The sequence below is a fragment of the Telopea speciosissima genome, chromosome 3 (assembly GCF_018873765.1).
Source record: "Telopea speciosissima isolate NSW1024214 ecotype Mountain lineage chromosome 3, Tspe_v1, whole genome shotgun sequence".
In the NCBI taxonomy this organism is placed as follows: domain Eukaryota; kingdom Viridiplantae; phylum Streptophyta; class Magnoliopsida; order Proteales; family Proteaceae; genus Telopea; species Telopea speciosissima.
Genome location: NC_057918.1, coordinates 58,948,094 through 58,974,945, shown reverse-complemented (window position 1 = coordinate 58,974,945; position 26,852 = coordinate 58,948,094). Strand labels below are relative to the sequence as shown.

At 38.6% G+C, this 26,852-nt stretch overlaps 1 protein-coding gene across 1 annotated transcript in view; it reads left to right on the top strand.

Moving 5' to 3' along the window:
* LOC122654339 (pentatricopeptide repeat-containing protein At4g04790, mitochondrial-like) overlaps positions 1 to 26,852 on the top strand; it is a 143,968-nt gene that overhangs the window by 102,638 nt on the left and 14,478 nt on the right. The window contains exons 12-14 of the mRNA XM_043848396.1: positions 4,534 to 4,698; positions 4,828 to 4,955; positions 5,043 to 5,112. Of these exons, the coding sequence (XP_043704331.1) occupies positions 4,534 to 4,698; positions 4,828 to 4,955; positions 5,043 to 5,112 (363 nt within the window). The remainder of the gene's footprint in view (positions 1 to 4,533; positions 4,699 to 4,827; positions 4,956 to 5,042; positions 5,113 to 26,852) is intronic.

Below are 26,852 nucleotides of genomic sequence, written 5' to 3'. Positions count from 1 at the left end.
TCATTGAAAATCTTATTTTAAGAAACTTTATAGACACTAGCTTCATTGAATTCAGCATATTTGAAATACTATCTCGTGACTGGGAGTGCCCTAGTATTAGTTGATTTTTTCTTGCACCACACCCTTGAGTTTGGGAAACAAAAATTCAGAAGAATTTCCACTATTAGTTTATATACATCATTACATTTGTATGTGCTATTGGGAATCTCAGCTCTATGAAGCAATCCCTGAAGCGAGGCCATTAAGAGGAATAAGAGATATTCCCTCAATATAGACCTGAAGTCATACTGCGAAGGAAATGACAAGTAATTAAAAGAAGTTGGCACAAGGAGAACAAGAAGAGAAGATGCATTAAAAAAAAAAATTGGTTCTATCATGCCCAAGGTTGAAGTAGTTGATTCAGGCAAGTAGTGGAAATGAAGAATCCTCATAAACATGTTGGCCTCCTTTGAAATTCTAAAACTTGAGGAGCTTTGTTGACACCATAGGATTTTTATGTTGCATCTATAATTTTTTAATTTTCTTGAATTATCAGTACATTTTTGTTATGGTGTCTACAAGCTTAAAAACATTGTGGAAGCCTTGGGAAACATCCATTATGATTTATAAGCAAGTTTCTATGTGCTTTTGGAGGTGGCCACAGAACATGCTTCTCCAAGAAGTGATATGTAACGCCCCCAAATCCGTCTAGGAGTTTAGGTTGTTAATGCTCCACAAGATTATTAGTCTTAGCGAAAAAGAACTGGAGTGTGAACCAAATATAAATCATCATAGCCTCAAATTACAGTAGCAGCGTATCTAATCATAACCATTCAAAATAAACGCAACGAAAGTGTTTTATTTAAACCATAAATCCTTTAATCCAAAACCCATGATCGAACCATTACATTATCTCCTAACCAAAAGTAAATTGAAATTACATCCTTCAAACCTTAAACCAAAAGTAAATCAAACTACAAGTCTATAAACCAGAATTTTTGTCTCAACAGAATTTAAAAGTAAATTAAGTGAAATAAGCATCTTCGCTGTAGTCATACGCCACGTCCTCATTATTCTCAACATAAAATTGTTCATACTCAAGAGATGCTTCATCTGAAAATATAACGAGGGGTAAGCTAGGGAAAGCTTAGTGAGGAAACGAAACAACTTCATACGAGTAGTTGGAAATCATGCAACAATCATTACATAAATGCATAAAAGTATAATCTCATACAATTAAATAACAGTAAGTAGAACCACTTAAATCCTACTTAAGTTTTATGAAACAAGAAAAAGAACAATTCTGCCCAATGACGCATCATTCAAAGTAACTTTGTTCATTAAGCTTACAAAAGAAAATAAACAATGCTATGCCCATGATATGCAACGTGCCTGCACCGTTATACAGGTCAAAAAAAATAATGTGCCTGCACCTTCTATACAGGTCACAAAAAAAAGATCCATGTACCTTCTGTACAGGTCATCGAAAATACAATGGTGACTGCACCTTCTATACAGGTGATAAAATTAAATGATGCCTGCACCTTCTATACAAGTTATCAAACTGAAGGGAAACATGAATGCAAATATACAATTCACAAGAATATCACAAATTGGAGCTTTGGGCAAACACCCTATCAAAATACAGCAAAAACAAGCTTTCTGACTTGTGCGGTCGATGGCTGGATAGACTAGTCCTAAAGTCCGCACGCTCGAAGACAGGAATTTTTCAGATTTAAATGCAATACATGCATAGTTTTGAAAATCAAACACAAAGGTTTGTAAATATGATTGAAAAGCAGAATTTTTAGAAAATCAGAAGGAGAGTTTTAATAGGAAAATTTAAGTATGAGTTGTGTAATTCCACTCACTAGTTTGTTGAAAATTTGAATTCTTAAAGAAGCTTTGAAGGTGCTCTAATGTAGGAATGAAGAACACACTGGATTTGCAGGTCCAGCAATGGAGGCGAGGTAACTCTGCTCTCTTTCTCTTTCTCTTCTTCTTCTTCTCTTTTCCTTTCCTTTCTTCCTTTCTTCTTCTCTTTTCCTTTCTTCCTTACTTCTTTTCTTAATATATATTAATCCTTCCTTGATACAACTTTTTTAAAATATTGCAGCAGCCATGGACTCTTCTAGTAAGCCATAGTGGCAATAGATCCCATCTCCCAATCTCTGTCTGAGTGCTACAGTATAAGAAACCCAGCAGTCTTTGAACTCCTCAATTAATGGATTTTAAAAATAAAAAAAAAACTCAAAAGATCTGCGGCCTTCCATCTTAGGTCTCAACATAATGAGTAATTTGATTTCTACTCTGACTCCTTACATCATATATAAGAACCTCTGTTTGATTGCAATGGACAGCAGCGACACTTGAACTGTGGCAGCAACTATATATAAATCAGCAACTTCTCATACACCATCATAGCAGCCGTCCCTCAAGATTCCAGATCAGCAACTTGATTCAGGTGTTGAAGAACAGCAGCACCTTCCTTCTATTGACGTTCTTCTTTTCCTCAAAACACCATGGCAGCACTTACTCTCTTTTCTCTCTTTTAATTCTGTTGCAGGCAAGAGAACTCAATCTTGCCCGCTGAAAGGTCTTTATATATATATATATATATATATATAATACATGAGTCAGCAGTGCAACTCCTCAAGTCATGAATAAACAAGGAATTGTATTCCTCTTGAATTCAATCACCTGGGCTGCAAGCTCTGAAATCTGCAACTCCAATTTTCAAAGTTCAAAGTTTGAATCACAAAAGCCCAGATCAAGTAAGAAATATTCTCTCAGATCAACAGCAACAACATCTTGTTCTTCAAATACAGTAAAGCACCAACATGGAAAGAAATTGCAGTAACCATCTTCAATAATCTGCAAATTTCGGCAGCAACAATGCAACAATAGTACTTTTCTCTTATATTTTTTTTATACTGCCAAGCTAGCTCTCTCTACTTTTCTATTCTGCAATCTCCATTCTCTTTTTCTTTTTTTTTCTCCAAATCTCTACATTTTCTCCAGGGTAGCGACATGCACAGCAGCACCCTCTCCCCTTTTCTACCTTCTTTCTTTCTTTCTTTCTTTTTATCTTCGCTCCTTCTTCCTCTCCTTTATCCCTTCTTTCTATTTCCTCTCTTCTCTCACGTATGGCCTCTCCTTCCTTTTCTCTTTTTCCCGATCTCTCTTTCTCTCTCCCTCCCACGGTTTTGCTGAGAAACGTGGGAGCTTCTGCCCCTTTTCCAGATTTAAACTCCTTTTAGGTGTAATTCAAATCCCCCTATGATTCCTTTCTAAAATCCTCTTCCAAATCTGATTTTCTCTCCCCCAATGAAAATATTTCAAAAGGAATCTTTAATTTGAGGTTTTTAAATTTATATTCAGATTTGGTATTTTAATCTTACTTAAATTCCTTCTTTTGCTGAGATTTTATTCCATGAAGATATATCTCTCTTTCTCTCTCCTTAGAGAAAAGATTCTCTTAGGACCTAGTCCCCAACCAATAGGAGGTTGCCACCTCACCCTAGTTCTCTCACCAAAATCAAGTATAATCCACACATGACTACTTAATTCGTCCAAGCATAAAATCCTCTAAAAAATATTATTTTAATAGGCTGGAATAAATAAATGGTAAAATTGTTAAGTCCACAAGTGTTAAGCCCGTTCACACTAGAATTAGTTCGGTTCAGGTTTAGCCCAAAATTCAGTTAGGGTCCGTTTGGTTTTTGCTAACTAGAAATTAATGTATTATTCAAGTACTAAACATTTATTGACTTATTTATCGAATTACTTATTAAATTATTAACTGTGGAAATTTTCAAAAATACCCTTCTGAGTTTCTCTCCAGAAAACCCCAAAATAGTCCTTTTTTACCCTTTTCGGTAAAAGTTCCAGAATAACTCCGGGGAACTAACCTTGACTCTTGACTATGTACTGACTTATTTCAGCCTAAAAACCAATAAAAATAATATTTTAGGCAAAAGTACTTACCCCTGATTGGCTGTCTCTAGGTTTTTCCAGAAATCAGATCATCCTTCCATCACTTCTACAGGATCTACATCACAGGTTAAGTTTTAAATTAATTCCCTCATTATGCCAGGATATTACATGATAAAAACTTGAACATTTACCTAACTCATTATAAAACCGTAACTAGCTGGTTCTCACATGTTGAAGTTAAATAGGCAAAAGTACACCTGTATAACACACGAGTTACAAGTCTTTGATCATTCATTTCTTTGATATCTTGGTTCTATTCTGGAAAGGTTCAAAATGTTTGCTCCCTGGAGTGTGCTTGATTTTCCAATGAATCAGATCCTCAATATTCTTGCTGTGTTTTCAGAATTATATGATGCTTTTTGTCCTTTTTTTTGCAAATATTGGTCCCCCACTAAAAAAAACATTGGTTCTACTTTTTTAGTCATTTGGTTTTGTTTTGTGACTGTGGGTTGCTGTATCTCCCCCCCCCCCCCCAACCCTTTTTCAATTGTCTTAATGGATAGGAATCATGCTACTCTTGGAAATTATCTAAGTTGATTTTTTCCTCTTTGGTGATAGGTGGTCTTGGAGCAAGGGATTTCAGTGAAGTACATAAATGAAGTTAAGAGTGTGTTAATATCAGCTCTTGCCTCGTCTGGGCAAACAGAAGATGCACTTAAAATTTATGAAGAAATAAAGCAAGCTGGATGTATTGTGGAGCCCAAGGCCATTTTAAACCTCATTGTAAAAAGAATATATTTTATTATTATTGTTATTATTATCATTTTATTAGTACCATTCATGCGTTTTTGTTTCTACCAACTGGCTCACTATTAATGTTTTTATATACTGCTCTTTCTCCCCTTCTGATAGGAACATATTCAAACTGAAGGGGAGTTGAGTAGAATGTTTGAGCTGCTCGGGGAGTTGAATGACCTTGTCATTTGGTTTGATGGGTGTGGCAGAGTTGTGCAATATTGTATCCGAAACAAGCATCTAAGGTTCACTGATGCCATATTCTCTTCTTTTCTGCATACTTTCTTACTTAGTATCTCATTCTCCTTACACTTATGCATCATTTGGTTTAGGTCTGCTGTAGACTTACTCAAGCAATTAAAGGATAAAGATGAATCGGCTACCGATGCTGTATTAGATCAGGTGTCTATCTCTCTTCCCTTGTTTTATCGCATATAAACTTCTCATAAGTAATCAACTGGGTTTATTGAATTCCTCAACTGGTCGATGCCCGCACTGCAATCATGAATTCGTACATTGAAGTCTATCTTAGCTGCCAGAGTTGAAAGAATTAAAAATAAGTAATTAATTGTGTATAATTCTCTCTCATTAGTCCTATTGGTGATTCTATTAGTATTTCTTACATTACAGGCGTTTTTCTTACTTGTTTGTGCATGGACTCAATTAACTGATAGTCTAGAATATGGCTACTATCCCTAAACAGAAGATATAACTTCGTATATTATTGAATGTTTATGTGTTGTGATTCTTGTTGGCAATGTAAGTTTATAGGTTCCAAAAGTGACAGAACTTCACCAGATCCTTATGATATCCTAGTTCATGATTGTTGTCAGTAAAACCAGTCTAGTGCAGTGCAGTGCAGTGTTTCCTGTATGACTGTATGAGAGTCATTTGATTCATGCATATGTCACCTATTTTAGATTATCCAATTGAAGTTAAAGCTGAGCCAGACTGGGTGTTTATCCAATTGAAGTTGCAGCTGAGAAAGATTGGGTGTTTAGATGATGAGTTAAAATGTCTCATAAATGACATATGAGGGAAAAGATGAGGATATATAAGACAAGCATGTAGTAGGCTGGTAGCTTGGGACTGACATAGGCATTCCGGAGAATAGTAAGTAATGCAATAAGTATGTAAAGTTTCCAAAGTAATAGATTTATCTTGTTATTAATCGACGATTTCTTAAATAGCTCGAACGGCCCTCACAAATTGTGGATTCTAATTTGTTAAGAATTAATCGGATTGAAGCAATAGCTTCATCATTTGCTGGAATTGAAATAAGATCTGGGTCACAATTTGTATGGATTAAACAAATTGTTGGAATTTCCAAGGTGACACATTCTCATAGAGTTGTGTATTCTTCTTGCTGATCAATGATGACCAACTTGAACAAGATGATGTGTTCTAGGGTAGGAAAGATAGAATTATTAGAACGAAAACCCACAAGGACAGAATCACAGTGAACCAAACAAACAGAATATGTGGACAGAATATAGATGAACCAAGAACTCCTATTCTGGCCGATGGATGGGGCTGTTAGCACAATTGAAGGGAGGTCCTTAAGGGTTGATTATGTGCCAAAAATCTTAAGTTCATCCACTGATTGGATTGAGAAAAACCACTAGAAACAGAAAATAAAGTGATGGAAAACTCTTGTTGAAAAGTGCTAGCATCAGATTAATCTGATAGGCAGATTATGAATAATTGAAGAAATTGATCTTAAAAAAGTAGTAAAAAACAGAGCACCGACAGGCTGAGATGGAGATTTGTGATTGCCAAGAGGCCACAGGCCAGATTGGCCCCAAACCTGGATTGAAGAAGGTGTCTCTGAAGGGCAATGATGCCACAAAATCTGAAGATAATCTGCTGGACAGATAACTGATATTTTCAGAAATTGATTTCTTGAAATCAACCTCAAAACAGAGTACCGCCAGAAGTGGAAGAGAGCTTCAATTAATTAGGATCAACAAGTCTGATGACTCTGATCTGCTTCAACCCTGATCGAGTTGGGCTCCAAGTGGGGTCAATCTTCCCCCAAAACCTGAAGAGAAACAATTGGTTGGATAAAGAAAATAATTGAAGATCTCGATTGGGAGAAAATAAGAATTCCAGAATCTTACGACAAGCTTTAATCTGCAAAATCCTTGGCTCCAATCAATTTTTCACTCCATGAACAATAATGATTAGGTAATAGAGACCCTAGTTTATCATCACCGCCATCAACTAGGTACTAAGATAGTAGGCAGCATAGAGTGCTGCAACCCTCGACAAGAAACCTTTGAGATTTTCAGAACCAGAATCGAGTCTAGATAATAATTATTGAATGTGCTCTGATACCGTTAAATAATACCAGAACTTGTGACCAGAGAAATAAGAAGAGAAGAAGACAACGATGGAGATTGAGATGGAAAGAGAGCTGTACGATAGAGATTAATTCCCTCTATGGAGACAGCCTCCAAATATATAATAACTAAAGCCGACTCTTAGTAGTTAGCCTACAAAGAGTCAAAGTCAGATTACAACCAAAGTTCAACTAGAAACAAAACAGTTAACTAGCCTAGATACCTAATTAGAAAAGGAAAAGAATAAAAAAAAATTTAACTTAGCTAAGTACATAGACATGATCCCATGCTACAAGGTCTATGGACACCCATAGACCCTCAAACCGAGACACTCTAACAGTTCCATTGAGCGAGAAAAGAGTGCAGAGTGAATTTGACAATTATCCCCTTATTAACTTCTTAGATCATATTTCCTTCACCGTCATTGAACTGACATTATGGTGAAGAAAAACAGCCACGGTAACTGAAGGGTCGAGGACCTTGTTCTTTGGGCGAATGAAGATGAAGACGAAGAAGTACAATCTGATGCAGATAGCGAAGGTGTTTGGTATATCATGGGATCATCTCCATGGGTGCCCATGGGAAACCAAAAGGAATTTAGGGTTTGGTGTCAAAAAAAAAAATTTGGGTGAATAGAATAATTCATTACCAAAGAGAACAACAATGTTTGGCAAACATACATGGTTCACATTGAAAAACATACGAAGAAGCAATAGAAGAAAATATGTGAGGCAACTGTTTTTTCATTACAACAAAAGATGGATGGCCAAGACGACGATACCATAACATAACAGACTCCACAGAACTACTATCATTACGTCCACACATATAGGACTGAGCTGTGGGCAAAAAAGGATAAAAAAGGTAAAGGCCTTGCTCCTCATGTCCACTACCAATAATCCTCTTCGTCACCAAATCCTGAAAAAGACAGTGAGAAGGAAAAAATGTGACACAACAGTTCAGAGATTTAGTCAAGTGACTCACAGATAAAAGATTAAGCGTAAGGTTAGGGACATGAAGAATGGAAGTAAGGGAAATAGATGATGTAACAGGGATACTACCCTTACCAGATATGGAGGAAAGGGAGCCGTCAGTTACCCTAACCTTATCCTTACCAGAGCAAATGGTATAGGAATCATAATAATGGGATGTACCAGTCATGTGGTCAGTGGCACCAAAGTCAATGACCCAAGATTGGGCTGCAGTAGAAGCGGAGGTGGAGACCTGCAAAGGTGAGGATGAAGAAGAGCTGGCCACTGTGGGTGCAGGAGATATGCTCCGCTGTGACATGACCCTACGAAACACTGCATCTGCCAAAGTGGAGTCATCCCGTGTAGCATCTGCCTCAATCATCACAAACTGTGCTCTAGCTCCCCCTCTACGACCACCACGACCTCGTGTGCCAGGAGGACAACCACGAAGAGACCAACACCTATCCTTGGTGTGTCCAATTCTCCCACAATGATCACATTTAAACCTATCTCTCCCAACTCCACTGACATCAACTGTCTCCACTGCTCTGTCTTCCTCACAATTAGGCCCTTGGCCTCTACCACCTCCATGGATGTCCCGGAAAGAACTAGAATTGAGAGCTGACCTCTCAAGAGATGATGCTGGTGTTGGTTCCATAGCAACACGCCGAATCTCCTCACTCTGTAAGTAACTACAGACCTTACTAAGAGATGGAAGGGGAGACCGACCTAAAATCTAGAGCCTGATTGGCTCATAGTCAGGGTTCAGACCACCAAGTAAAGTGAAGACACACTCCTTTTCTAGAGTCCGATACACCTTTGCTTCATCCTCGGGGTTGGTCAAGTGAAGATCCCTGTAGTGGTCATACTCCTCCAAAAGACTAAGAAAAGCATTGTAGTACGCAGAAATGGTCCTGCCACCTTGCCTCATTGAGTTAATTTTTTGGTGAAGCTGATAGACCTTGGCAGAGTCACCCACTCTATCAAAAGACTGGGAGACACTGTCCCAAATTGCCTTGGCAATTTCTTTTCTTATAAACCTTCTCCCAATCTTGGGTGTTATGGAGAAAATTAACCATGTCATGACTGTAGAGTTTTCGGTCTCCCATTTGTCATAGGTAGGTGAACCAGGCTCTGGAGCTTTAATAGTACCAGTAATGTACCCAAGCTTCCCTTTGCTCCTAAGGGAAAGCTTCACAGAGTGTGACCAGTCCAAGTAGTTAGAGCCATCAAGCTTCATAAAGGAAATCTGTGTATGTGTGCTCTCATAAACCAACTGTGGAGCAGCTAGAGTGGGCTGTGAATCAATCGAACCAAGTCCAGATGTAGCCGAATCAACCATATTGTATAGGAAACAACACTTAACCATAAACCAGATTACCAACAGCAAGTGGGAAGTACACACTCAACCCAAATAGAGGATTCCAATACAAAACAGAAATTCCAGCAAGGAGGAAACAGGAAAAAAATGGGCAGAACTTCACCCTAAAACTTTCCAAGGAGAAGAATCCACTTAAACAAGCTCCAAGACCTCACCTAGAGGTGTCCATAATCATTCTACAATCAAGAAGGAAGCCCATATTACACAAAAGGCAAGAACAAGCAACTAGTAGCAGTCTCGGTTTTACCTGGGCAGAAAAGGGAGCTCCACAAGAATGAGTTATGCTCACATAAGGCACTCACCCATCAAGAGAGAACACATGTGGCATAAAAGGGGGTCTTGTACGATCCTAGTAAGCTGCTCTAAGGACCAAACACAAAGCGAGATGAAGAGATATGGGGATTGCAACCTGAAGCTGGCGGAAACCCTAGAGTGAGCTTGATGGGCTTCAAAACTTCATAGAAGCTTCAATGCAGCTCAAATAACACTTTCGGACACTTGAATAGGTTGTATATAACCTATCTCATACCATTTCAGCAAGCTGTTTACATAGGAGCCTCTTCCTTGGAATCCCATGTGTTTTAGGATTCCAAAGAGAGGGAAAGAATAGGAACAAGTGAACTGATTCAACTCCCAAACCAGAATCTCTGATACCAAGGTAGATTTTAGGTTATGTAAGTAAGAAGGGGAGAAGAAGAAGAAGGAGACAAGAGGGAAGAGAGGAGAGACTAGATCGATTGTAATGTGTTGTGTTGGAGATTATTCTCTCCACGCCTATATTACTCAAATAACAAGTCTTAACATATTACATCCAACCTCCCTAGGGAGGTAAAAGGTGAAAAGAAGAAAAAGAAGAAATTACATAATATGGGAACTAGATAACGTCCAGTTCCTAAAGTACTCCTAGGACATAAATTCTAATAACTCTAACACTTTACATGTTTTAGCCATAGTACTATATCTCGCGATATATCGGTATCTCGGGCCTACCGAGATATCCGAAATATCCGAGATATCGCGAAATATTCCCGAAATATTGCATTTTTTCTGAATATTTCGGGGTCCATCTCGGGGGTATTTGGCCATATTTAGGCTCGAAACTTCATGGACAGCCTTATTTAAGCTTAATAAACACATTTAAACCATAAAATTGTAAAAATGTGAATTCAAATTGGTGTTTTGGGCTTGCACCCTTGATTGACATATCGGCGACCTTAATGTATAAATAGTTAAATACACATAGATTAATGAAATCACAACTTAAGTTACAAATTACAAGTGCTAAGCTCGCTAATAGTAGTTCTTTGTGCCTCCCTGGATCAATCCCACTCATGCCTCGCGAGTCGACGTCCATTGCTCTGTTTGAATGACATATGTGGACCACGGTATAGAATCGGAGAAGAAACGCGAGTGTAGTCATCCACAAGTGTCACGTAAATGGAATCATCAACGATCTGTAGGTAACCTATCCTAGGATATAAACTAGGGTTACCAATCGATCCATCCGTGAAGAAGATGATCCACTTGTGATATGATGTTGGCGCCGCGCAAGAGGCGATGGCATTGGCTGCGTGTATGGTGGTGAGGTTGGTATCTAGGTCCGCTAGGGTATGCAAAGATGTTATCTACAAAAGATGATCCAAGTATGTCCCGGGATCGGGTGGTAGTCATAGTCCCCTACCCCACTAAACGCCCATATGATGATGATCCATATCCATATCCACCGTAAGGTTGTGATGCACCATAATCCGATGCTAATGGAGTGGCATAAAGCGTCAAAAGATGGGGCACGCCAATGTCCAGTCGGTCCTCCTCCCTATCACCCATACTCAAACCACCACGAGCTAGATAGGTTATCAATGTCCATTTGATCAAAGTTGCACTGTGTTTGTCACCCCTACGCTTCTGTTGTATGTATGTAGGGGCCTCTCGAGGTGGGGGTGCGGGGCACGTGCTCCGTGGTCCGTATCTTGTGTGGCATGATCAAACTGTCTCTCCAGTGAATCGGAGCGGGTCTACAGTGCGAATCCTGGGCCTCCTGGCCTACCACATAACGCTCTCGCATACCGTCATATTCTTCACCAAAGATCACCACCACCAACATCACCACCACCAAGATCACCATCACCACCACCAAGATCACCATCATCACCATCATCATCATTTGAGGACTTAGACCAGTCTTCATCATCGCCAACATTGCCACCAGATGGGCCGGAATGGTATGGGTGAGGCTTCCCTTGCATGTATCAATGTCCCTTGCATGTATATTATATATAAAACCAATTTTTTATATATAATGTTAATATAAGTATTGACCTAACACAACAAAACTATGAATTAGTAAACATAATATACATGTAATGCATCTCAAAACATATAGAAATAACTTTCATATTTTTCATTATTTTTAAACTTAAAACTCATATTTTTCCTTATTTATTTCTGTTTTTAATTTTTTATATATTTTTCTTAATTTTCGAAAATTAAAAGAATTATTTAAGAGCAGAAAAATAAATCCGACCTTGTGAAGCCGTAGATCGGCCATTGGTGTCTAACATATATTTAATTCATTACCATCTAAGTCATATTACCCCTAATTATTTCCTATTTTAGTTGTAGGAAAATGAATTTTTAAAACCAGAAAAAATAAAAAAATACATATGGGAAAAAATTTACACCGTGAGGTCGTAGATCGGCCTCCGTGTCTAACATATATTAATATCATCAACATCCAACAACATTTGTACAAAGTTTTTTTAAAAAAATAGTTTTAGAGAAATATAATTTACCTTAAATAATGAAATTAGGCTTGGATGATGAGCTTAGATGACCCTCCGACGTCTTCCCGGCGACAAGGAGCTTATGAGGCTTGGAAGGGAGGAAGAAGAGAGAAAATTTCATTTTCAGCAGCTCTCGGTCGAAATATCGACCAAGAGCGCAATATGAAATTTATAAGGATTTTGAATGTGACACTATTGTCATTTACAATATCTCGCGATATATCGTGATATCTCGCGATATATCGTGAGTTCCACGATATATCGTCGAAATATCTCGATATATCGACGAGTTATTGTACTTTTTATTTCGACCTTGTTTCGTATCTCGGTCATGTCGAGATTCACGAAATATCGCGATATATCGCCGATATTTCGCGAGATTTTATACCATGGTTTTAGCTACTTTATTTCCCAGTTTAGTTAAAAGTTGTAATTCACCTACTCTTTCTTGTGATGCTTGCATTTTTTCTAAGCAAACTAGTGTTGTTTATCCCATTTATGATAGTAGAAGTTTGCACAGTTTAATTCATTTTGATTTGTGGGGCCCTGCCTGTTGTGTTTCAACTTCTGGTTTCCGATGGTTTGTTACATTTATTGATTGTTTTAGTCGCACCACCTGGGTTTATCTTATGCACCAAAAAGTGACGTTTTCTTTTGTTTCAAACTATTTCATAAATGATTGAAACTCAAAGGAAATCGGAATGTTAGGTTGTCATCCTTTAGATACACCTATGGACCCCAATGGTTGGCTCAAGGAGAAAGAGGGTGGTCCGGTTGATAAAGGCCGATATCAGCGTCTTGTGGGAAAGTTGATTTATTTATCACATACTCGTCCTGACATTGCCATAGCAGGGAGCTTAGTAAGTCAGTTTATGCACGATCCATATTCCTCTCACATGGAAGCAGTTCTTCATATTCTTCGTTACTTGAAGTCAGCTCCTAGGAAAGGAATTCTTTTGTCTACACATAATCATTTGCGGATAGAGGCATATACTGATGCTGATTGGACTGGTTCTCCTAATAGAAAGTCCATTTGTTAGCATTATTAGGAGTTCTTTTTTCTTTAGTTCAAGCTGGATCTTCTTTCTTTACTTATTTGTATAATCCAACTTGAGGAGGAGTGTTGGAATATGTAATCCGTGGGGGTATTCTGGTCCTTTTAGGGTAGTTTTATTCTTAAGTTATTAAGTTTAAGTTGGTTATGTGGGTTTTAGTCCCACATCGCCTATTTCAGTCCCTTTGTAACTTCCCCCCCTATTATAAATAGAGGGGCTTACCTATCAATGAAAATAAGTTATTCCATTCTTTCATTCTCTTTTTCTAACCCACGATTCTGCCATCATGGTATCCGAGCAGGTCTGATCTAGGTTAGAGAACAAGGAAAAACCCTCCTCCTTCTCTTCAATCGACTTCTCCCTCCTTTCTCTCTTTCTCTGCTTCTCCTTCCTCTGTTTTTTTTCTTCTTCTCATCCTTGTAAGGGGGCAGCACTAATGAGGTAATCAAAGCATCTAATGATTTAGTTGCTGCCCTCCTCCCATACTACCTTTTTTTATTAAAAAATTATGTTCGAAATCTACTAGAACCGTACCTGCGATATTGGAGCTTTCTAGAATTTTTTGGAGATCTGATTTCTATCACTAATGAGGGCTGATCCTCCATTATTGGAGACTCCTATGCACCCTTTTCCAGCACCTTTCTACCCTATTCCACTGTCCTCTTTCCGTTTTTTTTCTTTTTCCATCATTCATTAACCTTTCCAGCCCCTACCCTAATCGATCTCAACTTGTCAGGGTTTTGAAAAACCCAGACTCAAATCGATTTTAGGGTTTCCCTTTTAAAATGCAGCTGATTTTTTAGGGGTGATTCCTTACTATTACAAACCCTACTCGACTTATGTTTGGACCCTTTCTGATGGCTGGATTTGTTTCTACAGCAAAAACTTTCTTAACCTGCTAATTTGGTTACCTGCTAAAAACCCTGACAATACTTTGACTCCAATCAAAATTAGGGTTACAGGTTTAAGCTTTTGCTGATTTTTGGAGGGCTGATTACTTCCATTACTAGGACCACTCGACCTCAATCTTGCACCTATCCAAGTTTTCTAGAAGTCCCCTACCCCAATCGATCTCTACTTTCAGGGTTTTGTAAAACCCTGACACATATCGATTTTTGGGTTAGGGTTGTTTGCTACTGTTGTAATTTTTTGGAGGTGTTTCTACCATCAAGAGAAGCTATCTACTTCAACTATTCATGGATTGAAGAAGTATTTTACCTAAGATAGTTGCTGCCCTGTTTTTTCTGCACTTTTAGGTGTTTCTCCCTCTTGAAGATCAAGTCTCAAACTACAAGAAATTGTATTGGTTGAACCATGGGTCAGAGAGAGGGAATAAAATAATGGAATCACTTGTATTAATGATAGAAAGGCCCCTCTATTTATAATAGAAGCGAAGTTACAAATAATAGAAGCTAGGAGATGTGGGACTAAAACCCACATAGCCGACATAAGCTAATAACACTTAATAACAAAAAAATACCCCCAAAAGGACCAGAATACCCCCACGGTATTCTGGAGTACATTATTCTAACACTCCCCCTCAAGCTGGATTATACAAATATTAAAGAAGGAAGATCCAGCTTGGACTAAAGAAAAAAACTCTCTCCATAACAATGCTAACACTCCCCCTCAAGTTGGCGCATACTAGGTACTAATGCCCAACTTGAATAAAATGGAAAAAAATAAGTGGTAGCAGAATCCAGCTTCAAGATGAATGCAGCTCCCAAATAAACCTTCAAGAACTTTGAAAAAAAGACCTACAAAACTTGGACAGACTTGATCAGCAAAAAGGCATCTCTCACCAATCTGTGTCTAATAATGAATCTCTGAATTATAACCTTGAAGATAAGTAACTAGGGTAGCCAGCAGATGAGTCAAGCAGCAGTAAAGATCAAGCAGTGGAAAAAAACAACCCAACTGTAGAACCTCATATAGGCAGGCTATAACCAAACATCTTCAAAACTTTTAACACCAGCCTCCCCCTTACGGCAAACTTAACCCAATAACAAATTAGATACCCATTGGTAATGGTGAAACCTCTGACCTTCTATGTTTTGCACCAAGTGTCCCTGCATGTTCTGCTCTCTGCAATGGCTGCAGGTATACTGTATATAATTCCCCCCCTCACGTGTAGTGCAAGTGGACATAAGAGAGATGATTTTAGAGATAGGGCAAAACACAACATTCCAGAATTTTCAATGGCTGCCAAGTGGAACGGAAAAAGAAGAAATGGTAAAGAAGAGAATACCATTAACTTCCAAGGTGGTTATGAGGAATGCCAAAGGTATGTTTTGGGAGGTGGTGAAGGAAAACCAACAGTGGGATAATGAAGTAGAGTAAATGATGCAACATATAAAGTTCCAACCATCTTCCATCGACCAACCAAACACTTTTGATGGAAACCCCTGCAGGGGAGAAACTCCTAACTCCAATATTCAAATCTGAGAGGTATACAGATCTGATTTGAAGTAAGGAAATGCTCCATTCTTCAAGGCTCGATCAATCTTCAAACAAGGAGGAACAATTGTGCGAAAAACTCCAAGGTATAAACTCCCACATGCTAAACAGTACTAACAAAGATATCCGGACAGCAATGGATTGAAGAGCTTCAACATAAACTGGATCAGATCTGAATTAGTAACAATGCTAGGATTCAAGCTCCAGAGTGAGCCGGATATAAATCATAAAAGCTCCACATAACTGAATAGGTTCGTAGGTGCAACCAATAATCGTGGAACACACTATAGTAATCCCAAATAAGCTGATCTCCAGGGTAACAGATTTGAGTCTTCCATAACGAAAGAAATTCGATTTCCAATAAGAGGAAACTCAGTCACAATCATAGGGCAGCAGTATTCCACATGAAGGCAACAGTAACACATCAACCAGTCATGCTTACAGAAGCCAATCAATAACACCAGCCAGGTAGGTAGTGAAGCTCAAAATAACTAGCAAAATAAGATAAATAACCAGACAAATCCAAAGGCAGTTGAAGCAGCCAGCCATAGAGGAATAAGTAAGAGAAATCGGTTGAAAATTGAAGTAACCAAGCCAACAGAATGAACTGTAATTGTTTACAAAAAAACTGATGTAAGATGTTGAATAATGGGCTGAATACTCCTCTGATGTTTATAAAACTCTCCTCAAAAAATCAGCAATAGTGGACGGCCCTAACTCTGAGATCGATCATAGCCAGGGTTTTGTAAAAAACCCTGAAAGTGAATATTGATTGTAGGGAAGGGGGCTTCAACAAAAGTGAAGATGACTTGTCAAAGGTGCTGACTTATTGTAATACATGCTAACCACAACTGCTGAAATGGATCTCCAGTTCGAATGACCAATCTCCTTGGTAATTGAGACTGGATCTTCATGTGGAAGAAATACCAAAAAATCGCAGAAAAGGAGGGCAGCAGCTATCTTGTGCAGTAGACCTTCTTCAAGGCATAAATAGTTGAAGTAGAATGTCCTTCTTGATGGTAGAAACATCAACAAAAAACTCCAATAGCAGCAAACAACCCTAACCCTAAAATCGATATGGGTCAGGGTTTTGAAAAAAAACCCTGAAAAGAAGGATCGATTGGGGTTAGGGGTCTTCAAACACTTGCAAAGATGCAAATACTGAGGTCGAGTGGTCTCTGTAGGTGGAGTAATCATCCCTCAAAAAAAGGCAACAAGAATTCAAACTTGTAACCCTAATGTCGATTTGAGTTAGGGTTTTAACAGGGAACCATAAAAGGCAGGATGAGAAGTTTTTGCTGTAGGGACAGATCCAACCATCAGATTGTGTTCAAACTGAGGTCGATTAGGGCTTGGATTAGTTGGGAATTATCCCTGAAATATTGGTTGCATGACTGCATCTGACAAGGGAAACCCCAAAATCGATTGGAGTCGGGGTTTTGAAAAACCTTGACAAGGTGAAATCGATTTGGGGATTTAGGCTGGAAAACAAATAATAAAAGATGGAGATAAAGAAAAAGGGAAGTTAGGTTTAGGAATAGGGTAGAATATGGCTGGAAAAAGGCTGCATAGGGTGTTCCTAAATTAGAGGATCAGGTTCATAGAGATCTGATCTCAAAGAAGGGAAACTCCAAATCGCAGATGAGGCTCCAGTAGGTTTTTTTTAATAAAAACGATAGACGAGAAGGGGGGCCGCAACTAAATCATCAATATTATGTTTACCTCATTAGTGCTGCCCCTTTTGTTGGGCTGAAAAGAAGAAGAACAGGAGCAGGAGAAAACCGAGAAAAGGGAGAAGAAGGGAGAGATTGATTGGAGGAGAAGAAGAGAGAAATAAAGTTTTTTCTCTCTTTAACCTAGATCAGACCAGCTCTGATACCATGTTGGTTGAACCGTGGGTCAGAGAGAGGGAACAAAATAATGGAATCACTTGTATTAATGATAGAAAGGCCCCTCTATTTATAATAGAGGGGAAGTTACAAATAGTAGAAGCTAGGCGATGTGGGACTAAAACCCACATAGCCGACATAAGCTAATAACACTTAATAACATAAAAATACCCCCAAAAGGACCAGAATACCCCCACGGTATTCTGGAGTACATTATTCTAACAGATTGGTTGTTCATATTGTAGATCCATTCAAGCAGCTGAGGACAGCATTTATTAGTTGAAATCATCACACTTTGACAAGTCATCATCAGTTTTTTTAAGCCCCCTACCCTCTAATCAATCTCAAGTTTCAGGGTTTTTTACAAAACCCTAACTATACTCGATCTAAGGGTTAGGGCAGTCCTCTCTTGCTGATTTTTTTAGGAGTGTTTTATCACCATCGGAGGAGTACTCGACCCAAGTTTCAGCATTATTCATGGAATTTTTTGACAAAACTCAGGTTTCATCCTTATGGTCACTTTCTACATCAACCAACCTATTTATTTTCTAGTTCCTATGTGGTTGGCTGCTTCAGCTACCTATGGGTCTGTCGGATTATTTATCTTAAATTTGCTAGTTCTATTGAAAACTACATACCTTGCTGGTTCTATTAATTAGCTTCTGTAAGCATGACTGGTTGACATGTTACTGCTACCTTTATGTGGACCATGGATCGAGAACTCGCGAGATTTCGCCGAGTTTCTCGGTTTTTCAAAAACTCGAGTTGAGATGCCATACGCATTATAAAATTACATTTTCTCCACAAGATCACGGTATCGTCTCGACCCATGCATCTGAGACCAATTTTGAAGTTTTTTTCTCGATTTTTTACGTTATAAAAATGCAATTTCTCGCCGAGATCTCGGCTATCGGGTCTGGATATGGGTTTTGACCCATTTTTTCTCCCCATTTCACCCATCTAACCCATTTTATAAACTAAGCTACATGGACAGAACTCGAAAATCTTGCTGAGTTCTGTCCATAGCTCTAAAGAAAGGAAAACAGCCCATTTTGCTCCATTTTCTTCCTCTTTCCTTCAAATCTTGGGTGGATTGCATGGTTTCAAGTGAGATTCAAGTGCTAAATTGAAGATTCAACTCCAACAGTCCAAGAATCATCACCTATTTCAAGAATTTTCAAAGGTATTTTCTAGTTTTCCCAAATCAATTTTTTCCAACAAAATTTGTGTAATCCTTGATAAATTCATGTGGTTTTGATATATGTTAAACATCCTTGGCCAATCTATCACTTGATGGAGTCGGATTTATTTTTCAGTTATTAAATTTTTTATTATAATTTCTGGAAAAATAAATAATTTATTTGAAAAAAAAATTGAAAAAAATAGGATGAATAGTGATTGTTTGAAAATGATTTTCATATATGTTGAACAACTTGGGATGCTCTACCGCCCCATGGATCAGTTTTTTATTTTCACCCATTAAAAAATTTATTTTATTTTTCAGATTTCATAAAAATATTATAAAAATTAAAAATATATATATAATATTAAGGAAAAATACTTGTTGTTTATGGAAAATTATGTTCAACATATATACATAATGTTCAACTTCAAATGGTGTCAAATACATCATTACATTATATTTTTCTTATACTTTAAGGTATAAATATTTTTAATAAAAATTTTAAATATTATTTTTAATTAAGAAATAAATACTAGAGTGAGGAGATAAATAAGAGATAGTTATTTCATAGTTCTAGTAGTTTGACATTATATTTAACAGTTATGAATAGCATACTTTAAGTCTTGAATACCTTACTTTAAGTGAACCATGGTTATTAATACATGCTTTGTTATGTAACAGTGTAAAATATAAGACATTTTGTACACAATGTCTGATATAGCATGGCAACATGGAGTCCCGATGTCCGCAGACAAAAAGAAGTCCAAATGCAATTATTGTGGGAAGTTGCTATCTGGAGGAGCCACCAGGTTAAAGCAACATTTGTCTGGTACAGGCAAGGATGTTGCCTCATGCCCAAATGCTCCTACCCAAGTGACAGTGGCAATGGCACAACACTTGAAAGGAGGAAGAATAAAGAAAGCTGAAGGGGAAAGAATGCAACAACAGTTTGATGAGGCAGTACTAGAGAGGTCTGGTGTAGAGGTCCGTGGAGGAGATGATACTGACTTTAGGCCTCAACCTGGTGAGTTTCAATCAGAGGCTGAATGGAGAATTTACCAGTAGACTTTGGCTGAGAGTAGACAAAGTTTTCATTTTGAGAATATAAGAGCATATGAGCAAGCAAGAGGAGCGGGTGGATCTGGCTCAGCTGCACCAGTGTAAGAAGATGAGAGGAGGAAAAGCACTGGGACAAGATATATACCACGACCCCCAACCCGACCACGAGCACATTCTCCAGATCCCATTTTTGAGTAGGATCCAACAATTCTTAGGCAACAAGATGCCTACCAGCCAACCATCCCGCAAATGTTTGGTGGTAAACAAGAGGAAGCACAAAAAGCCTTCAGCAAGTTCATGCTTTACCATGGCATTCCAACCAATGTAGCACAGGGAACATACTATAATGCATTCCTTGATGATGCAGGGAGGGCTGGCACAGGATGGAAGGGGCCTTCACCACATGAATTATACAATATATATTTGCCTCAGGAGGTACAGGAGCTGAAAGATTACATTGATGGTTTGAAGCCAATGTGGGAGACATGGGATTATTCTTATGGTTAATGGTTGGACTGGACCTACTAGACTGTCCATCATAAATTTCATGGTGAGTTGCAATGGGAAGACTGTCTTCTTAAAGTCTATCGATGCATCAAAGCATGTAAATGATGCATCATACTTGTATAAGGAGTTGAAGCAAGTGGTGGAGGAGGTAGGACTAAAGAACGTTATCCAAATTGTGACGGATAACGGTTCCAACTTTAAAAAGGCTGGAGAGAAGTTGATGAATAAGAAGAGTAAGAGGATCCGGCTCTTTTGGACTCCATGTGCAGCCCATTTTATTGATTTAATGCTGAAGGACATGGGGAAAAAGACTTTGGTGGCGGGTGTGGTAAACAGGGCAAGACAAGTAACAAATTTTGTGTATAACCATGGTTATGCTTTAGCCTTGTTGAGGGACAAATGCAATGGAGATTTAGTGAGGCCTGGTGTCACTCGATTTGTCACCAATTACATTGCATTGAAGAGCTTTCAGACGAAGGTGATAGGTCTGAGGTCTATGTTTACAAGTAAACAATGGTTTGGTTAGCAAGGTTCTAAGTCAGAAGAAGGGAAGGTAGCACAACAGACCATTGCAAGTGATGGATTTTGGAAGGACTTGCAAAAAGTGGTTGCCATATTAGAGCCATTGGTGGCAATACTGAGGATGGCTGATACAAAGAAGAAGCCTACCTTGGCCCACATTTATGCTGCCATTCAAAAAATGAAAGAAATGGTTAGAGCTGCTATACCTCAAAGTGTAAAGTCCTACATTAACATCATTGATGAGCGGTAGGAGAAGCACTTGAGGCATTCATTGCATAAAACTGGTGAGTTCAACATACTTTACACTTTAAATGTTAAAACTTTTTTACATTTACATATTCAAAACCCAAAGGCATTAAGTCACTAACAAATTATATTTGTGGTGTCTACTTTACCAGCATACTATTTAAATCCAAAGTATCAGTACTCCCATGATCTTGGGCTAGACATAGATTTGTTAGAGGCAGTTCAAGCTGTTATAGAGAAGTTGGAGTCCAATCCAAAGATACAAGCTACCTGCAATGATGAGGTGAGAGTATGGGACTTTGGTACTCCATTTGTTAGTGTTGGAATATGTAATCCAGAATACCGTGGGGGTATTCTGGTCTTTTGGGGTAGTTTTATTCTTCTTATGTTATGAAGTGTAAGTGGGCTATGTGGGTTTTAGTCCCACATCGCCTAGTTTAGTCTCTTTGTAATTTCCCCTCTATTATAAATAGAGGGGCTTACCTATCAATGAATACAACACATTATTTTCTCTCATTCTCTCTTTCTAACCCATGATTCTGCCAACATGGTATCAGAGCTGGTCTGATCTAGGTTAGAAAAAGAGAAAGAAAACCCTAATCCATCTCTTCAATCGACTTCTCCCTTCTTCTCCCTTTCTCGGCTTCTCTTTCTTCTGTTTTTCTTCCTCTCAACCTTGTAAAGGGGCAGCACTAATGAGGTAAATACAACATACCAATGATTTAGTTTCTGCCCCCCTCCCTTTCTACCTTTTTTTATTAAAAAATTCTGTTCGAAATCTATTGAAGCCATACCTGCGATATTGGAGCTGTCCAGAATTTTTTGGAGATCTGATTTCTACCTAATGAAGACTGATCCTTCATTGTTGGAGCCTCCTGTGCACCCTTTTCCAGCACCCTTCTATCCGATTCCATTGTCTTCCTTCCCTTTTTTCTCTCTCCATCTTTTATTAACTTTTCCAGCCCCCATACCCAAATCGATCTCAACTTATCAGGGTTTTTTCAAAACCCTGACTCCAATCGATTTTAGGGTTTCCTTTTTCAGATGCAGCTGATTTTTTGGGGGTGATTCCCTATTACTACAAGCCCTACTCGACCTAAGATTGGATCCATTCTAATGGCTGGATTTGTTTCTACAGCAAAATTTCCTTAACCTGCTAATTTGGTTACCTGCTAAAAACCCTGACTTTCAGGCTTCAGTTTTTGCTAATTTTTGGAAGGCTGATTACTCCAACTACAAGGACCACTCAACCTCACATTAGCCTCTTTCCAAGTGTTTGAAGACTCCTAACCCCAATCGATCCTCCTTTTCAAGGTTTTACAAAACCCCGACACATCGATTTTAGGGTTAGGGTTGCTTGCTGCTGCTGCTAGAGTTTTTTGGAGGTGTTCTTACTATCAAGAGAGGAAATTTACTTCAATTATTCATGGCTTGAAGAAGTTATTTTACACAAGATAGTTGCTGCCCTATTTTTTCTGCACTTTTTGGTGTTTCTCCCGCTTGAAGATCAAGTCTCAATCACCAAGGAGATTGGTTATTCTAATTGGAGATCCATTCCCGCAGTTGAGGTCAGCATCTATTACCAGAAGACATCACCTTTCACAAGTCATCATCACTTTTGTTGAAGCCCCCTTCCCTACAATCGATTTTCACTTTCAGGGTTTTTTACAAAACCCTGCCTATGATCGATCTAAGGGTTAGGGCAGTCCTCTCTTGCTGATTTTTTTGAGGAGAGTTTTATAACCATCAGAGGAGTATTCAACCCATATTACAGCATCATTCATCAGTTATTTTTTAGAAAAAATTCAGGTTCATTCTTATGGCTCGGTTTCTCCAATTATCAACCTATTTTTTTACTTGTTCCTATTGGCTGGCTGCTTCAACTACCTATGGATCTGTTGGGTTATTTAATCTATACTTGCTGGTTCTATTGAGCTTTACTGCATATATTGCTGGTTTTATTGATTGGCTTCTGTAAGCATGACCGGTTGACATGTTACTGCTACCTTTATGAGGACTACTGCTACCCTGTTATTGAGACTGAGTATCCTACTATTGGAAATCGAATTTCTTTCATTATTGAAGACTCGAATCTACTACCCTGGAGATCAGCTTATTTGGGATTACAACAGTATGTTCCAAGGTTATTGGTTGCAACTACGAACTTATTCAGTTATGTGAAGCTTTTTTGGTTCATATCCAGCTTACTTTGAGAGCTTGATCCTAGCCTTATTCACTAATTCAGATCTAATCCAAGTTTTTTGTTGAAGCTTCTTACATCCATTGTTGTCCAGATATCTTCGTCAATTCTATTTAGCATGTGGGAGTTTATAGTTTGGAATTTTGCCTACTGGTTCTTCCTTGTGTGAAGATCGATCAAGTTTTTGAAGAATGGTGCCTTCTCCTTCTAAAAATCAGACCTGTTTTTTTATAATTCAGATCTGATCATTGGAGATTGGTGTTTTGGAATTAGTTTGATTGATTGAAAAAGGTTGAAGATTACTGTGTTGCATTGTTTTTCTCCATGGTTCATTATTCCATTGCTCTTTTCACTTCACCACCTCCCAAAACATACCTTTGGCATATACCCATAACCCCTTTGGAAGTTCGTGGTGTTCTCTAATTAGCCATTTCTTCCTTTTCCATTATCCTTAGCACCTCTTGGTAAATTCTGGAATATTATGTTTTTGCCCTATCTCTTACATCTCTGTTATGTCCACGTGTACTACACGTGAGGGGGGGATTATGTACAGTACACCTGCAGACATTGTAGAAGCAGAACTTGCAGGAACACTTGGTGCAAAACCTCGAAGATCAGAGTTTTCACCATTGCCAATGGATATCTACTTTGTTATTGGGTTGAGTTTGCCATAAGGGGGAGATTGAAGTATTAAAGTATTGAAGATGTTTGGTTATTGCCTGCCTATATGAGGTTCTACAGTTGGGTTGATTTTTTCCGCTGCTTGATCTTTTCTGCTGCTTAATTTATCTGCGTGTTGCCCTAATTGCTTATCTTCAAGATTATCAGCCAGAGATTCATCACTGGACAGCTCTTAAAGATTGGTGAAAGTTTGCTGCTCAAGTCTGCCCATGTTTTGAAGACCTATTTTTTTCAAGTTCTTGAAGGTTTATTTGGGAGCTGCATTCATCTGTCAAGCTGGATTCTGCTACAACTTAGTTTTTTCCCTTTTTTTGTTCAAGTTGGGCATTAGTACCTTGTATGCGCCAACTTGAGGGGGAGTGTTAGCATTATTAGGAGTTATTTTTTCTTTAATTCAAGCTGAATCTTCTTTCTTTGCTTATTTGTATAATCCAGCTTGAGGGGGAGTGTTGCTTATTTCTTTTGGGGTAGTTTTATTCTTCTTATGTTATTAAGTGTAAGTGGGCTATCTGGGTTTTAGTCCCACATCGCCTAGTTTAGTCTCTTTGTAATTTCCCCTCTATTTATAATAGAGGGGCTTACCTATCAATGAATACAACACATTATTTTCTCTCATTCTCTCTTTCTAACCCACGATTCTACCAACAGTTAGTTTATGAATGTAATTACTAAATAGCAAATACTAATGCCTCTAACAATGTTTGAAATTTAAAATGAAAATAGATCAAATACTTCAGAGAGGCCTCAGCAAGTCTCGGTCGACAAGCTGCAGTGGAGGGTAGACAAAAGTCAGACCCTGGTAAGTGGCATGATATTACATTTATGAATTATAATTTTATCCATTTAGAATGTACATATTCTTAATATTCTATATTTGTAAAGCAGCCGACTGGTGGGTGCTTTATGGTACAAGTTCACCCAACCTGAGGAAGGTAGTAGTAAGAGTGCTCTCACAAACTTATTCATCCTCCGGATGTGAGCGCAACTGGAGTACATTCTCATTGATACATTCAAAGAGGCAGAACAGGTTGGGTAGCGAACGACTGGAGCAGCTTGTGTATGTATACTACAATATGAGATTAAGGATGAGGCACATACGTGAAGGAATTGAAGCCAATGATAAAGAACCCATTGAACTGTCCAACATTTTCCAAGAGGACTCTGATGAGGATGAGGATCCCCTATTCCAGTGGGTGAGAGATCGTGGTGCACCCGATATGGATCAGCCTGGGGTAGGCCCGACCCCACCATTGCGTCTGTAACCGATACTGATGTTGACGAATATATGTCGTCGCAAGAGGGGTGTGCACATTCAGACTCACCGAGACCTTTTGAGCCTACTGTAGGAAGTCCTGCTGATGATGATGGTGGTGGTGATGATGACAGTGGTGATGGTGGTGATGGTGATGGTGGTGGTGGTGGCGTGCAGAGTGGTGGTTATTATGATGATCATCATGAGGGGATGCGCGAGCAGTACCAGTGTGAAGTGGGAACGCAGGAGGACCCTGTGCGTTTCACAGGTGAGTCTCAATTTACGCATGCCACTCAAGATCAAGACCATGGTGGTCACTCTAAAACATACAACAGAAAGAAGGGTCGCAAACACTCACATGCTCAAGATGATGACAGCTGTATGAACACCATGCTTGCAAGTTTCGGAAGCATGAATATAGATACTAATAGTGAGCATCAGTCATGGCATTCATCTCAGCATCATCATGGCTATGACTATGGCCAGGAGAGCATCGGTTCTGAATATAGTAGCTATGGTCAGTATGGGCAGTCAGCAGTTGTGTTTGACAATCAAAGCTCTGGGTCAGGTTTTGGGTACATATTCCCAGTCCCAAACCAGCCATACATGTCTTAAACTCAATATGACAGTAGCAGTGGATCTTACACCTCATACCAACAGCCTCCCATGTACCCTAAGATAGGGAGGTTGGTATATGTTGATGACAACACTTATATGGAGGCTGTGTCATACTATGCGCAACACTTCAGCAATTCTATGACATGGGAATTCTTTGTGGATCAATATGGGGATAAATTTATTACTCGATCACATGTTATGTAACAAATTCAGAGAACATTGATGTAATGTACTTTTTATTTGAATGTTTTGATTGATATGTACTAATTTGGATGCTTTGATTGCTAATTTGCTATGTATTACTAAATTATGTGTAGAGTAGGTTGTTTTAGTACGACTCGTTGCCTACCAACCTATGGTCCAAAGTGAAACTCATATTTGGACTTGTTTTTTGGGAAATCTGGGCATGCCATTGTGTTTAAATGGCCTGAAATAGGCTAAATACCAAGTTTCAGACCCAAAATATGTGTAAAACCCACCAAGCTGGGGGTCCGAGTCAAAAAAAAAAAAAATGCAGCAACTCGCCCTCGGCGAGATCTCGACTCGTCTCGGTTTCTAGCTGGGCCGAGATGCCACCGAGACCCAAGTTTTAGAACCTTGATGTGGACTACTGCTGCCCTATTATTGAGATTGAGTATCCTACTATTGGAGATTGAATTTCTTTCATTATTGAAGACTCGAATCTACTACCCAGGAGATCAGCTTATTTGGGATTACAACAGTGTGTTCCAAGGTTATTAGTTGCAAGTTGCAACTACGTGTTAGGTTTTAGAATGGAAGGAGAAGAGGAGAGAAGAGCAAACACGATGTTGGGGATTATGTGTTATGTCTCAAACTAGAGACTAACAGGTTTATATTCAAAAGAATGAATAATTACAGAGAGGCCCCTGGCTTTATACAAATAACATAAAAAACATAAAAACATGTGGATATGTACAAATATACCCCTGAAACTACTATTCTTAACACTCCCCCTCAAGCTGGGTGGTATATGTC